The following is an 11,703-nucleotide window of genomic DNA, read 5'->3' as shown; positions in this document are numbered from 1 at the left end:
CTGCTGACAGGTTTTACCTGCAGCAGCACATCATCCGACTTGAGTAGCCAAAGCCAACCCTATTTGTAGCAAGGATGGCTACACATGGTTACACAAAAATATGTGTCTGCAGCATGTCACAAAAGTGAAGCAGATGCTACTTTATTCATATTAGACCCAGCAATCAATCAATACAATACATATTTAAGTTTTCTATTTCATTATCTGGAAAAATAAATAGAAATTTATAAAAGCAAAAGTCTCATAGAGCTCTTTTGTGTGAAGCCACTCTCTTAAGTTCTTTGTATCACTAGAACTGTAGAATATTGCACTCATTTATCAGGATTACTGCAATAAAAGGGAAATTTCTCAAATAAGCTAGAAAGATATATACATATTGTCATATAGGGTGGTTAACTTTAGGATATCTCAATTAATTTGTTTTAAAAGTCTGCACAAAGCACAATGCAGATTGTAACAATCCATCACTTTCCTGAAGACAGAGTACCATCATAACCATCATGTTTTGAGAACAAAACATTCATGGAAGATTAAAGCACCAAGAAACAGGGCTAATCCTTGTTCTTCAATAAGTAATGTCCTTCAACTGACTTTCTTCAGACATCCACATAGTCATATGCCTGTTCTAGGAAAGCAAACAGTGTCTTCATTTCTTCTGATTCTTGTATGGTGTTTATGTCATTAAGAAGACCTTCTTGGTTCCTGACCTTCAGAAGCTCATCCTACAGAATGTGAAAGGGGAGAAAGTTTAAGATCGTATGAGGAAAACAAAGGATTTTCAGGTAGGAAAAATCAGTGCAATTTCCAGCAAAGCTTCAAGTAGCTCAAGGATGCAAAGAGGGCAGACAAAATTAAGGAGCAGCAAGCCTTAATACACAAGAAAGAATGGTTTCTGGACAGCCTTCTCCACCCAGGAACTTTTCAAATGTTACTGAATTACAGCTCCCACACCACTGACTGCTTGCCACACTGGCTAGGATTGATGGGAGCTGTCCATCATCATCTAGAGGGCACCAGGCTGAGGGAGGCCGGGTTTAGGAAATACCATTTAATCACTGTGTGAACAACAAGAAAGGTGCTGGTTCTGGAACAAAATAGAAAAGATACTTTTGCAAGAAGCGATTTTTAAGAGCAGCTTCCTCTTCACTCTCGGGAGGCTTCTGAAACAGCCCTCCCGCCACTCACCTGAAGAATGGGTGCTGTGAGTCGGTACTGTGCAACATCAGGAAGACCAAGATCATCACTGCCATTTGTCTGGATTAACTAGAGAGGGAAGAGAGGAAATATCTGCATCTGTATTGTATTTTTTAAAAAAAAAATCCATCTTTTGCTGCCCTGGGCTCCTTTGAGAGGAACCGCATGCATGCATGCATATATCAAACATCTACCTCATTCCTCCCGTGTACTTGTACTAAATCATATCTAATACAGTGGTGCCTCGCAAGACGAAATTAATTCGTTCCGCGAGTTTCTTCGTCTTGCGATTTTTTCGTCTTGCGAGGCACGGTATCGGAAAAGTTTTGGAAAAAGCTTCAAAATCACCAAAGTCTTCAAAAACCTCAAAAAAGGCTACCACACCGTGTGCTCCTCGAAGTCAAGTCACAACTGTATTAACGGTGTTAAGAAAAAGGAAACAAACTTGCAAGACGTTTCCGTCTTGCGAAGCAAGCCCATAGGGAAATGCGTCTTGCGAAGCAACTCAAAAAACCAAAAACCCTTTCGTTTTGCGAGTTTTCCGTCTTGCGAGGCATTCGTCTTGCAAGGTACCACTGTATATTATTTATAATATACTTATATACTGCTATATTCCAATATATTTAGCTATACCTCCTTTTCAAACTGCTATGTCAACGATACGCCTTCAGCAATCCTGAATTCATTCTTCCATGGACTCAAGAGTCTGGGCAGATGGGGCTCGTCAACCTGAGGGGTAGTTCATCTAGGACAACTCTGATTCTAAACTTCCACTGCCTTGCATTATCTTTTGGGAAAGGAGTAGTAAACCCTACACAGATCCGGACCTAAGACAGTTGGATGATGCCTTATATGCCTCATTCTGGCAACTCCTGCAGCCAAGCTGGCACCAAACATATTGCTCTGCTTTCGTTTGGACCACATCAGCGAGGCCGAGAGGCAGGTCTTGTCATCAGGACAGCCCAGGACCTGCACACACACTGCCCAGGCTTGTGTCCCGTAGAGGTAACTTCGGAGCTGCGAACACTGCAGTTTGACTTCATCCCCAGAGACACACTCCATTGTCCTTTGAGACAAGCCCAGTTCATCGTGCCCAGACTCAAAATTCCATCCCCATCTCAGAGATACCTCATTTGCTGTAGCTCTCTCTGTAGCCAGCTGACATTTTAATTTGTGTATTTTGTTCTGGAGACATTGAATATTTCCTTCATGGAGATCTGCTGTGGACGAAACTTTGTTTATTTCTTCCTGCATTTAAAAGGAAAATGTAAATTAAGAAATATATTTAAAGCAAGGAACCATCTGTGTAGCAAACGTTTTGCCAGGATTAAATTAGCTCCCACTGCTAGGTAAAGGTACCCCTGCCCGTACGGGCCAGTCTTGACAGACTCTAGGGTTGTGCGCCCATCTCACTCTATAGGCCGGGGGCCAGCGCTGTCCGCAGACACCTCCGGGTCACGTGGCCAGCGTGACAAGCTGCATCTGGCGAGCCAGCGCAGCACACGGAAACGCCGCTTACCTTCCCACTAGTAAGCGGTCCCTATTTATCTACTTGCACCCGGGGGTGCTTTCGAACTGCTAGGTTGGCAGGCGCTGGGACCGAGCAACGGGAGCGCACCCCGCCGCGGGGATTCGAACCACCGGCCTTTCGATCGGCAAGTCCTAGGCGCTGAGGCTTTAACCCACAGCACCACCCGCTCCCACTGCTACATATCGGTTATGAGGATGAAGCAGCTCAAGTATTCGCCATCTTTCATGATTCATTCTACAGAATAGATTGCAAAATATCTCTTTTCTACTTGAACAGAAGGAACACTTGTCTGATAATACATAATAGTTTATAATATGTAACCTGGGAAGCAAGGGCTAATTTGATGATTCACAAATATTAACTCTTATCAATAATTTGTGGTGCCATGGTTGTTATGACATTTAAAAGAGTCCATTACTCCAATTTCCACCTCTCTTACTTTGAAGAATGCCATAAAAACTGGCAGCATGAAGCAGATTTTGTATGGTAACCAATGAAGATGGTCTAGGCATAATGATTTTGGAAAATACAATAGCTCCATCTGTACCAAAAAGCTTCACATTTCCCCTCAGAGAGGGGTGCAGAAGTGTAGCATTACGGCATGAAGGGGTGAAATAATTTGAAATATCTTGCAATAATAACACAAAACCTTTATGAATACCAATTGAAGCACTATAGAGTAGTGAGGAAGTTTTCAGGTTTCAAATCACCTAAAGCTCATAATCTTCTTAATTCACAGAACGGATTAGTCCTTTGCTGTGTACTCAGATGATATGCCATGTAAATCCCCAAGATGTACCCTCTCTTCCTTCCTCACCTGCAGTTTTGCCAAACCCTCTTCAAGAGAAACACTCTTTTCCTTTTCCTCTGCTAGCATCTTATGCACGTTCTTCAGGCTGCTCACCCTCTCCACAGGAACCTTTAGGGTCTCAAAATGTTTGATAAGCCTTGAAGAAAACAATAAACAAGATTCTCACCTTGTGTAATATTTATACTTATGGAAAGGGCAATACTATATTACTGTATTACTAGAGTTCTCACAAGCCTTGCTTACTTGAAGTACTGAACAGCACATAAATATTTTCTGCTTTGGACTGAGGGAGAAGAGAATGTTCAATATAATCCAAATGGTCAACCCATATGGCTAACTTGTTTTCACATAGACCACTTTATTCTCCAAACAACAGGCTAAAAGGTCTAAATGTATTTTATCACATAGACTGACCCCCCTCATGAGCAATCTGGCACCAGGCTTTCAAAATTAAGGAACACTAGAGCATAATTATCTCAGGGAAAGGTTTACCATTAAGTTTCACTCTCACAAAACGTATTTTATTATGAGTGAAACTATGTCTATTTCACCAGCTCCTTTCACAGAGGTATACAGTGGTACCTCGGGTTACATACGCTTCAGGTTACATACGCTTCAGGTTACAGACTCCGCTAACCCAGAAATATTACCTCGGGTTAAGAACTTTGCTTCAGGATAAGAACAGAAATTGTGCAGTGGTGGCGCGGCGGCAGCAGGAGGCCCCATTAGCTAAAGTGGTGCTTCAGGTTAAGAACAGTTTCAGGTTAAGTACGGACCTCCGGAACGAACTAAGTACTTAACCCAAGGTACCACTTTAATAGGCTTCCAAGGGGAGAAGTAAAGCAATATAATGTGGGACCTAATCCATTGGGACACCAACTGAGACATCCTAGCATTAGGAAAGTGTGGGGAACCTCCAGCTCATGTGCATGACTAGGCCTGCAAGGTCTCAGAGGTTGCCCCATCAACCTATTTTTGGCCAGCCATCTCCACCTTTCCCCAGCCTGACATCATGTATGACATCAGTTACAGCAAAGTTCAAGATGCAGCTGCGGCAAAGGAAGAACAGAGTACCAGAATGTGATCCTCATTCTTCCTTTGTGGCTGTACCCAATCATCTGATGTCATATAAGATCCGATGATTGACAAATCCATGGCACCCCCACCTGTCAAAATCGCCCATGGGGAGAGGGGCCTGGACACATCTGGATCTGGCACATCCCTGCATTGGATATTTTATTTTATAGCGTTTATAACTCACTGTTCCTTGAAGGAGCTCAAGGTAGCATACATGGTTCTCCCTCTCCCCATTTTATCTTAACAACCCTTTCAGGTAGGTTAGGCTGAGACACAGTAACTGGCCCAAGGTCACCCAGAGAACTTCATGGCTAAGTGGGGTTAGGTGTTAGTCCAACACTCTAGCCACACCATACCTGCTCTTATACCTTTAAGGCTGAAGCCCTAAAGATTAATGGATGTATACCAGGGATTAAAAGTAAATGAATAGCATTTATGTATGTAAACATGCTCAGCGTCACGTTGCACAAACACCTGCAGTCCTTTCCCCCACTTGCTATGGTATATTCCTTACCTTTTCCTGAGGCAATTTAAGTGCTTTTCAGTTTCATTGTTATTCTGTGTAGTTTCATACTGAAGAGATCTGGAAGGAAAGAGAATAACATATTGATATTTTATTTCTTCCTTGTGGAAAAATGTTTGCTGAATTTGCTGCTGCTCTCAGATAAGAACTAGGTTGATTTGTTTTGTTTCCTGATAGCTATCACCTTCTGTGTATGATAAGGATTAAGAGCTACCTTTCAGAGAGGACTCTACATTTGCTTTCTTTCTTAGTTTCTTTTATCTTATTGTATTAAGAAAAAGGTTTATTAAAAATTTATAAAGAAAAGAAAAAAGGAATAGGTGGGTCCAGCCCTGTTCTCTTCAGGGCCCGTCATTATTCAACATCTTATAAATGACTTTGATGAAGGAATTGAGAGGATAAGCATCCAATTTGCAGATGACACCAAATTGGGAGGGGTAGCTAACACTGCAGGGGACAGGATCGGGATTCAAGATGACCTTAATAGATTGGAGAACTGGGCCCAAACCAACAGAATGAATTTCAATAGGGAAAAATACCACATTCTGCATTTAGGCAGGAAGAACCAGATGCGCAATTATAAGAGCCATGCCTTGCCAGCAGTACTTGTGAAAAGGATCTAGAGGTCTTAATAGACAACAAGCTTTACAGAGTCAAAAATGTGGTGCAGAAGCAAAAAAAGTGAATGCTATTCTGGGCTGCATCAACAGAAGTATAGTGTTCTGATCAAGGGAAGTTATAGTACTGCTCTATTCTGCCTTTGTCAGACCTCACCTGGAGTACTGTGCCCAGTTCTAGGCACAATTTAAGAAGGATGTTGACAAGCTGGAATGTGGGCAGAGGAGGGTGACCAAGATAATCAAGGTTCTGTAAACCAAGTCTTGTGAGGAGCAGTTTAGGGAGCTGGGGATGTTTAGCCTAGAAAAGAGGAGACTGGAAGGAGATGTGATAACCATCTTCAAACAACCAAAGGGCTATCATGTGGAAGATGGAGCAAGCTTGTTTTTCCCTGCTCCAGAATCCAGGATCCAAAACAATGACAATAAGGGAGATTCCAACTAAACATCAGGAAGAACTTTCTGACTGTAAGACCTGTTCAATGGACACCCTTGGAAGGTCCTGGACTCTTTTTCCTTGAAGGATTTTAAGCAGAGGTTGGATGGCCATCGGTCATGGATGCTTTAGTTAAGATTAATGTATTACAAGGGGTTGGACAAGACAACACTCAGAACTGCTTCCATCTCTACAATTCTATGATCGTTAAACGAGGGTACAGACTGTGTACCTGTATGCACAGCAGTTGAGCTGTTCACTCATACCATTATTCATACATACACTATACAGATTTGCTGCCAGCAAATGTTAATTGCTTCAATGCCACTTTTATTAAAAGCCATTCCCTTTTGCTGGCAGGAAGCCAAGTTCTCTTGAGTTCATAGTTAAGTCATGTGTTCCTTTAAACCACAAAAGGGCACTGCTTATATCCGGCCACCATGTGTAGCTCTCTAATTTAACTCCACTGCTAAAAGCTGAACCATTTTATTTCCTGTTTTGTGTCTCTCATCTCCACGCACACTGTAAATGGTTGATGCATCAATAAAGCATTTTAAGTCCAAAACTGTAAGTGATTCTTCCAATTTAATTCACTCAAGATATAAGGTCTGCTAACAAGAGTAAAGGTAAAGGGACCCCTGACCATTAGGTCCAGTCGTGGCCGACTCTGGGGTTGCGGCGCTCATCTCGCTTTATTGGCCGAGGGAGCCGGCGTACAGCTTCTGGGTCATGTGGCCGGCATGACTAAGCCACTTCTGGCGAACCAGAGCAGCGCATGGAAACGCCGTTTACCTTCCCGCTGGAGCGGTACCTATTTATCTACTTGCACTTTGACATGCTTTCAAACTGCTAGGTTGGCAGGAGCTGGGACCGAGCAACGGGAGCTCACCCCGTCGCGGGGATTCGAACTGCCAACCTTCTGATCGGCAGGCCCTAGGCTCTGTGGTTTAACCCACAGTGCCACCCGCGTCCCGCTGCTAACAAAAGTGGAAGAAGGCTAATTGAATATAATGGGATGTTAGTTAAGATCCCCACATTGCAGGGAGATGGCCCTCGGGGTCCCTTCCACCTCTACAATTCTATTAGTCTAAGAACTATAGCTATTTACTGATAACACAAATAAATGTATCAACACAGCTGAAGCCTCTCAAAGGAAGTTAATATAGTACTGATGGAAAGGTCTTTCATACTTACGTTATTAACCAACGCATCATGGATTCCAACTGCTCTCTTGTATTCTTTGAAAGTGGCTGCCATTTTGCTCTTTGGCCTGCAGTCACCTTCACTACTTTTGAAGACAGAGAAGTTGTTTCGGCTGGCAAAGAACAAGCGAGTTTGTCAGTATCACCACTGTGATAGCTAGATGTGCCTAGAATGCTGTGCCAACAACTTCGTAACCAACTTGCAGGGCAACAGAGTCACTGCCTTTGCAAATCAGCCACAATTAATACTGTCTATGTGTCCCACCCTCCCCTTTGCATAGTAAATAAGGAACCAAGAATGGCCCAGTGCCTTCTAAGCAATGGGGATCCTTTCAAGATTCCTCCATACCTAACAACTCTGGCCTAGTTGTGCTAGAGCAGTGGTTTTCAACCTTTTTGAGTCCATGCCTCCCTTAACCAACCACATTCTTTCTGCACCTCCCTTGTGGGAGCCACTTACATACACTAAGATTATGTTACAGTACATGTATAAATGAGTATTTCCCCATTCTGCCCCGCCCCTTTACTGGCCCATTTTTTGTGCGTCTTTAAGTGGCAGCACATGTGCCAAGGGGAATCCAAGCAATGTCACTGCTCTGCAGGGCTGAGCTAACACACTCCACATGGCAGTCCCAGCCTGCCTTTCCTGAAATTAGTGTGCAGTACAGGGGTGGAGAGAACAAAACAAGATCACAAACCGAAATACAGTGGTACCTCAGGTTAAGAACTTAATTCGTTCTGGAGGTCCATTCTTAACCTGAAACTGTTCTTAACCTGAAGCACCACTTTAGCTAATGGGGCCTCCTGCTGCCGCCGTCGCGCGATTTCTGTTCTCATCCTGAAGCAAAGTTCTTAACCCAAAGTACTATTTCTGGGTTAGCGGAGTCTGTAACCTGAAGCATCTGTAACCTGGTGTCTGTAACCCGAGGTACCACTGTACTTTGTTATTATGGGGAAGGAAAGCAAGAAACACCCAGCACAGGATGGACTTTTCCTGACTATCCCTGTCCCTATAAAGCTAGGTGACTGTTAGGGGGGGGGGTTGCCTAGGATGAGAGGTAAAGATGAAGAGGGGGAAAGGGATGCTGGGAGGACGCACCGTACTTTCAGGGTTCTTTTTAAATGCCTCCTTGTAGAACACAAAGCAGCTTGCTCCTCCCGCCTGGTACTTCTTTGCTGAGGGGCAGGCAGCCACACACCACTCAATGAAGAAGGAGACCCCACCGGCTCGTACAAGTCAGAAAGGCTATTTGAGTTTTGACCCACAAAGCTGGTCGGGTTTAGGGTGCAAAAACGTCCAAGAGAGAGAATGAGAGCAAGAGAGAGAGAGAAATAGGCCACCACCATAAAAAAGGATGGGGTGGGGGAAGTTTAGATTTGAAATAAAAGGGGAAGGATCTTACAGAAGTTGGGAAGAGAAAGGGGGTTGTTACATTTTGACATAAAGGAAGAAGGAAGGAGAGCAGAATGGAGCCTGCAGAGAGACAAGATCCAAACACAGAACACTGCCCCTTTTTAGAAGGGGTCTGGATAGGCAGAAGGGAAGACGTGGGGGAAATATACAGACAATAAAAAGGAGAATAATCTGGGCCAGGTTAGGGCAGGGAGGAAGAGGTCAGTGGAATGCTGGGATTCCTCCCCATGGATCAAACAGGCAGCAGCCTCTTAGAAGTGTCAGCAATTTTAATTACCCACAATGCATCCACACTAAACACCAACAGAGTGTGGACACATTGTGACAGTGGCTTAATTTTTCATACACTTTTCATATAGTAAATCCCTACACTTTATGTGCTACGGCTTGCCCTGCCTACAAATTCACAATTGTAACAGAGCTTTGAGATCTATCGCTGTGCTAATAATAAAATTATTACTAATACCAATACCTTCAGAAGACTGTGCTCTCTGCTGCCTTTGTTTCTTCTGGACTGCTTGCACACCTTGCTATAGAGAAGCATACAGGAAAACAGATTCAATTTAATGCTTGAATTGCCATGGGTTTTTACAAATGTAGTATACAAATGCCTGATTCACAACCCACTGAAGCCCACACTGGCCTCTTTATGAGCACCATATCAAGTTAAAACATATACAGTGGTGCCCTGGGTTACATACGCTTCAGGTTACAGACTCCACTAACCCAGAAATAGTACCTTGGGTTAAGAACTTTGCTTCAGGATAAGAACAGAAATCGTGCTCCAGCGGCGCGGCAGCCCCATTAGCTAAAGTGGTGCTTCAGTTTCTAACACTGATTGGATAGGTTCTCTTTCTATTTGCTTGTCACAATTTCCTTGGTAGTGAGAGGGATTAAGGGGGCTCAAGATGTGGTTGGCTGCAGTGGGGCTTGTTTGCATTTGTGAGGAGTGGGGGCGGCTTGTTGGGTCAACTTTGCCAGATTGATTCGTATGTCAGTGGGTTCTTGTTGTCTTGTTGGGCTGTGTATGTGATTATGAGTGAAGGTGTCCTCTTCTATTTGCCCTCTTGTCAGTTTCAGTCTGTTGCTTCTGAGTTTAAAAACACTTTGTGCCTCATGTTGTATGAAGACAATATGGGCAGAATGCTCTATCCACAGCAAAAAGAAACCTGAAGTGTTGTCATCATACAAATTGGCAGTCAAGAATGAAACCTGCATAAAACGCCTACAACCATGCCAGGACATAAAGCAAATATCACTGGCCCATGCCCAATGAAGAAAGATTTTAGTGAATAGTGGGGGGAGGGGGGGTTCTGTGCAGCAGAAAGCAGAACCTCCTTCTCCATAGTTCCAGCCTCAAACTAAGTCTAGGCTCAAGATCTTAACATTTGTGCGTCAGAAAATACAGTGCAACTTATGAGAAACCATCCAACTTTTGCTGAATGACTGAAGCGATCCTGCCCGCAAACATTTATGTACTTCTGGTGCTTTATTTAACAGCTGTACGGCTTGCCCAGTTGCACATCTCTGGAACAACTCCACCACCTAGTGGCCAGTTGAGTCTACCATCACTGTAATTTGGGCTTTCCTATGGCGATACTACTTAGCACTCTTACAGCTATTTCGAATGTACAAAGCACATTGCACACATGACATTATCACAGCCCCTACAATCACCTTCTAAGGCAGGCCAGTTATACTGCAGATGGGTGGGAGGGGGTTAAGGCTTGCATTCTTGAGTTTATGGCAGAGGTACAGCAATACATTCACAGCTTGTTATGCAGCTTCAGGATACTAAGAATGCAATCACACACACAAGAAACAAAACTGTGTGCACATAACACACATCCTACACAAGGGTTTGGTTCCAGCGGTCCACACGTAAACATGAAATCATGTACTGTAAAGCCAGTAACCCCTGCAACTGCCTCCCCTGCAAGGTGGGAAAGGCTGCTGTCAACTTTTCCCTTTTCTTGCGAGGAATCCTATTCGGAATAAGGGGATTTCTCTTAAAAAAAGGGAAACGTTGACAGCTATGTGTGTTCCAGCGGTCCACACGTAAACATGAAATCATGTAAAGCCAGTAATTCCTGCAACTGCCTCCCCTGGGGAGGTGGGGAAGGCTGTTTACCAGGCGCTGGGAAGGTGGTGGGGTGCTAGGATGCTGCCAGAGGAAAACCCACCAGGTGCACAGGTGTGTGCATGTGGGAATAATAAATAAAAGGGGAGCGGGGAACAGTGGGTTCCCTCTGCTTTCCATTTATTTCCAACCCACCCACCCCAATCCGTGCAAGGCTGCGATGGCACGGGAAAGCAGCCTTCACGTGAGAGTTACCTGCGCAGAACCATTCTGCACCTGGTTACCTGCCCCTGATCTATCCGGGTGAACTCCAACACGGCGGCAAGGGCTGAAAGGGGGGGGGGGTGCGAGTACCCCGCCTCCCAAGCGGGGGCCTTCGCTTAAACAGCACTCTATCCGGAGCTTCAACGCTGAGCAGTATTTCTGTCAAGCATGAAATCCTCTTTATCAGTCGTGGTTTGCCATGAAAGAGATGGCAATCTCCTCCTCATCCACGGAGAGGGGACCTCAAGTAGCAAGAGGGCTGACGCTCCAACCACTGCACCGCACCGCCGCCGCCCGCTTACTTTCCCCTCAGGCGTCCTCTTCGGCCGCTTCCCGCCGGCTCCCCCTCTCGCGCCTGAGGGGCCTGGCCGGCCGCTGGGCCCCGGCGCTGCCCTCGCCGCTCCCTTCCCCGGGCGGCGTTTCATCGCTCCTGAAACTGAGGGGAACGGGCGGCCCTTCCCGCTCACGACCGTTGGGCGGCTTCACTCGCTCCGCCCACTCTCGCGAGACGACGTTCCGGGAGCCGTTAGGAAGGGGGCGGAGCCACACAGACA

General features: G+C 44.9%; 1 protein-coding gene and 1 long non-coding RNA gene across 2 annotated transcripts; one reads left to right on the top strand and one right to left on the bottom strand.

The window, feature by feature from the left end:
• Nucleotides 1-116: 116 nt before the first annotated feature.
• On the bottom strand, nt 117-11,653 carry CENPQ (centromere protein Q). Its single transcript, XM_028722013.2, has 8 exons — nt 11,452-11,653; nt 9,278-9,335; nt 7,384-7,504; nt 5,128-5,196; nt 3,543-3,672; nt 2,323-2,442; nt 1,186-1,263; nt 117-722 (listed from the first exon to the last, which is right to left on the bottom strand). The coding sequence occupies exons 1-8, from the start codon at nt 11,572-11,574 to the stop codon at nt 597-599; spliced, it is 825 nt and encodes a 274-aa protein (XP_028577846.2). The 5' UTR covers nt 11,575-11,653; the 3' UTR covers nt 117-596.
• On the top strand, nt 10,310-11,019 carry LOC144327336 (uncharacterized). The gene is made up of 2 exons (XR_013392422.1): nt 10,310-10,745; nt 10,919-11,019. It is a non-coding gene; the product is annotated as an uncharacterized LOC144327336 (long non-coding RNA).
• Nucleotides 11,654-11,703: the final 50 nt, after the last annotated feature.

This window comes from Podarcis muralis, chromosome 3 (assembly GCF_964188315.1).
Source record: "Podarcis muralis chromosome 3, rPodMur119.hap1.1, whole genome shotgun sequence".
In the NCBI taxonomy this organism is placed as follows: domain Eukaryota; kingdom Metazoa; phylum Chordata; class Lepidosauria; order Squamata; family Lacertidae; genus Podarcis; species Podarcis muralis.
Note: the sequence above shows the minus strand (reverse complement) of the source record. Positions and strands in the feature narration are given on the sequence as shown.

Bases quoted from the DNA above. Each gene is read 5' to 3' on its own strand.
- CENPQ (XM_028722013.2), bottom strand. From the start codon at position 11,574: ATGAAACGCCGCCCGGGGAAGGGAGCGGCGAGGGCAGCGCCGGGGCCC. The intron at 9,336-11,451 runs GTAAGCGGGCGG...GCTTCTCTATAG, and splicing joins AGAGGACGCCTGAGGGGAAA to CAAGGTGTGCAAGCAGTCCA. The intron at 2,443-3,542 runs GTGAGGAAGGAA...TTTTAAATGCAG, and splicing joins AGGGTTTGGCAAAACTGCAG to GAAGAAATAAACAAAGTTTC.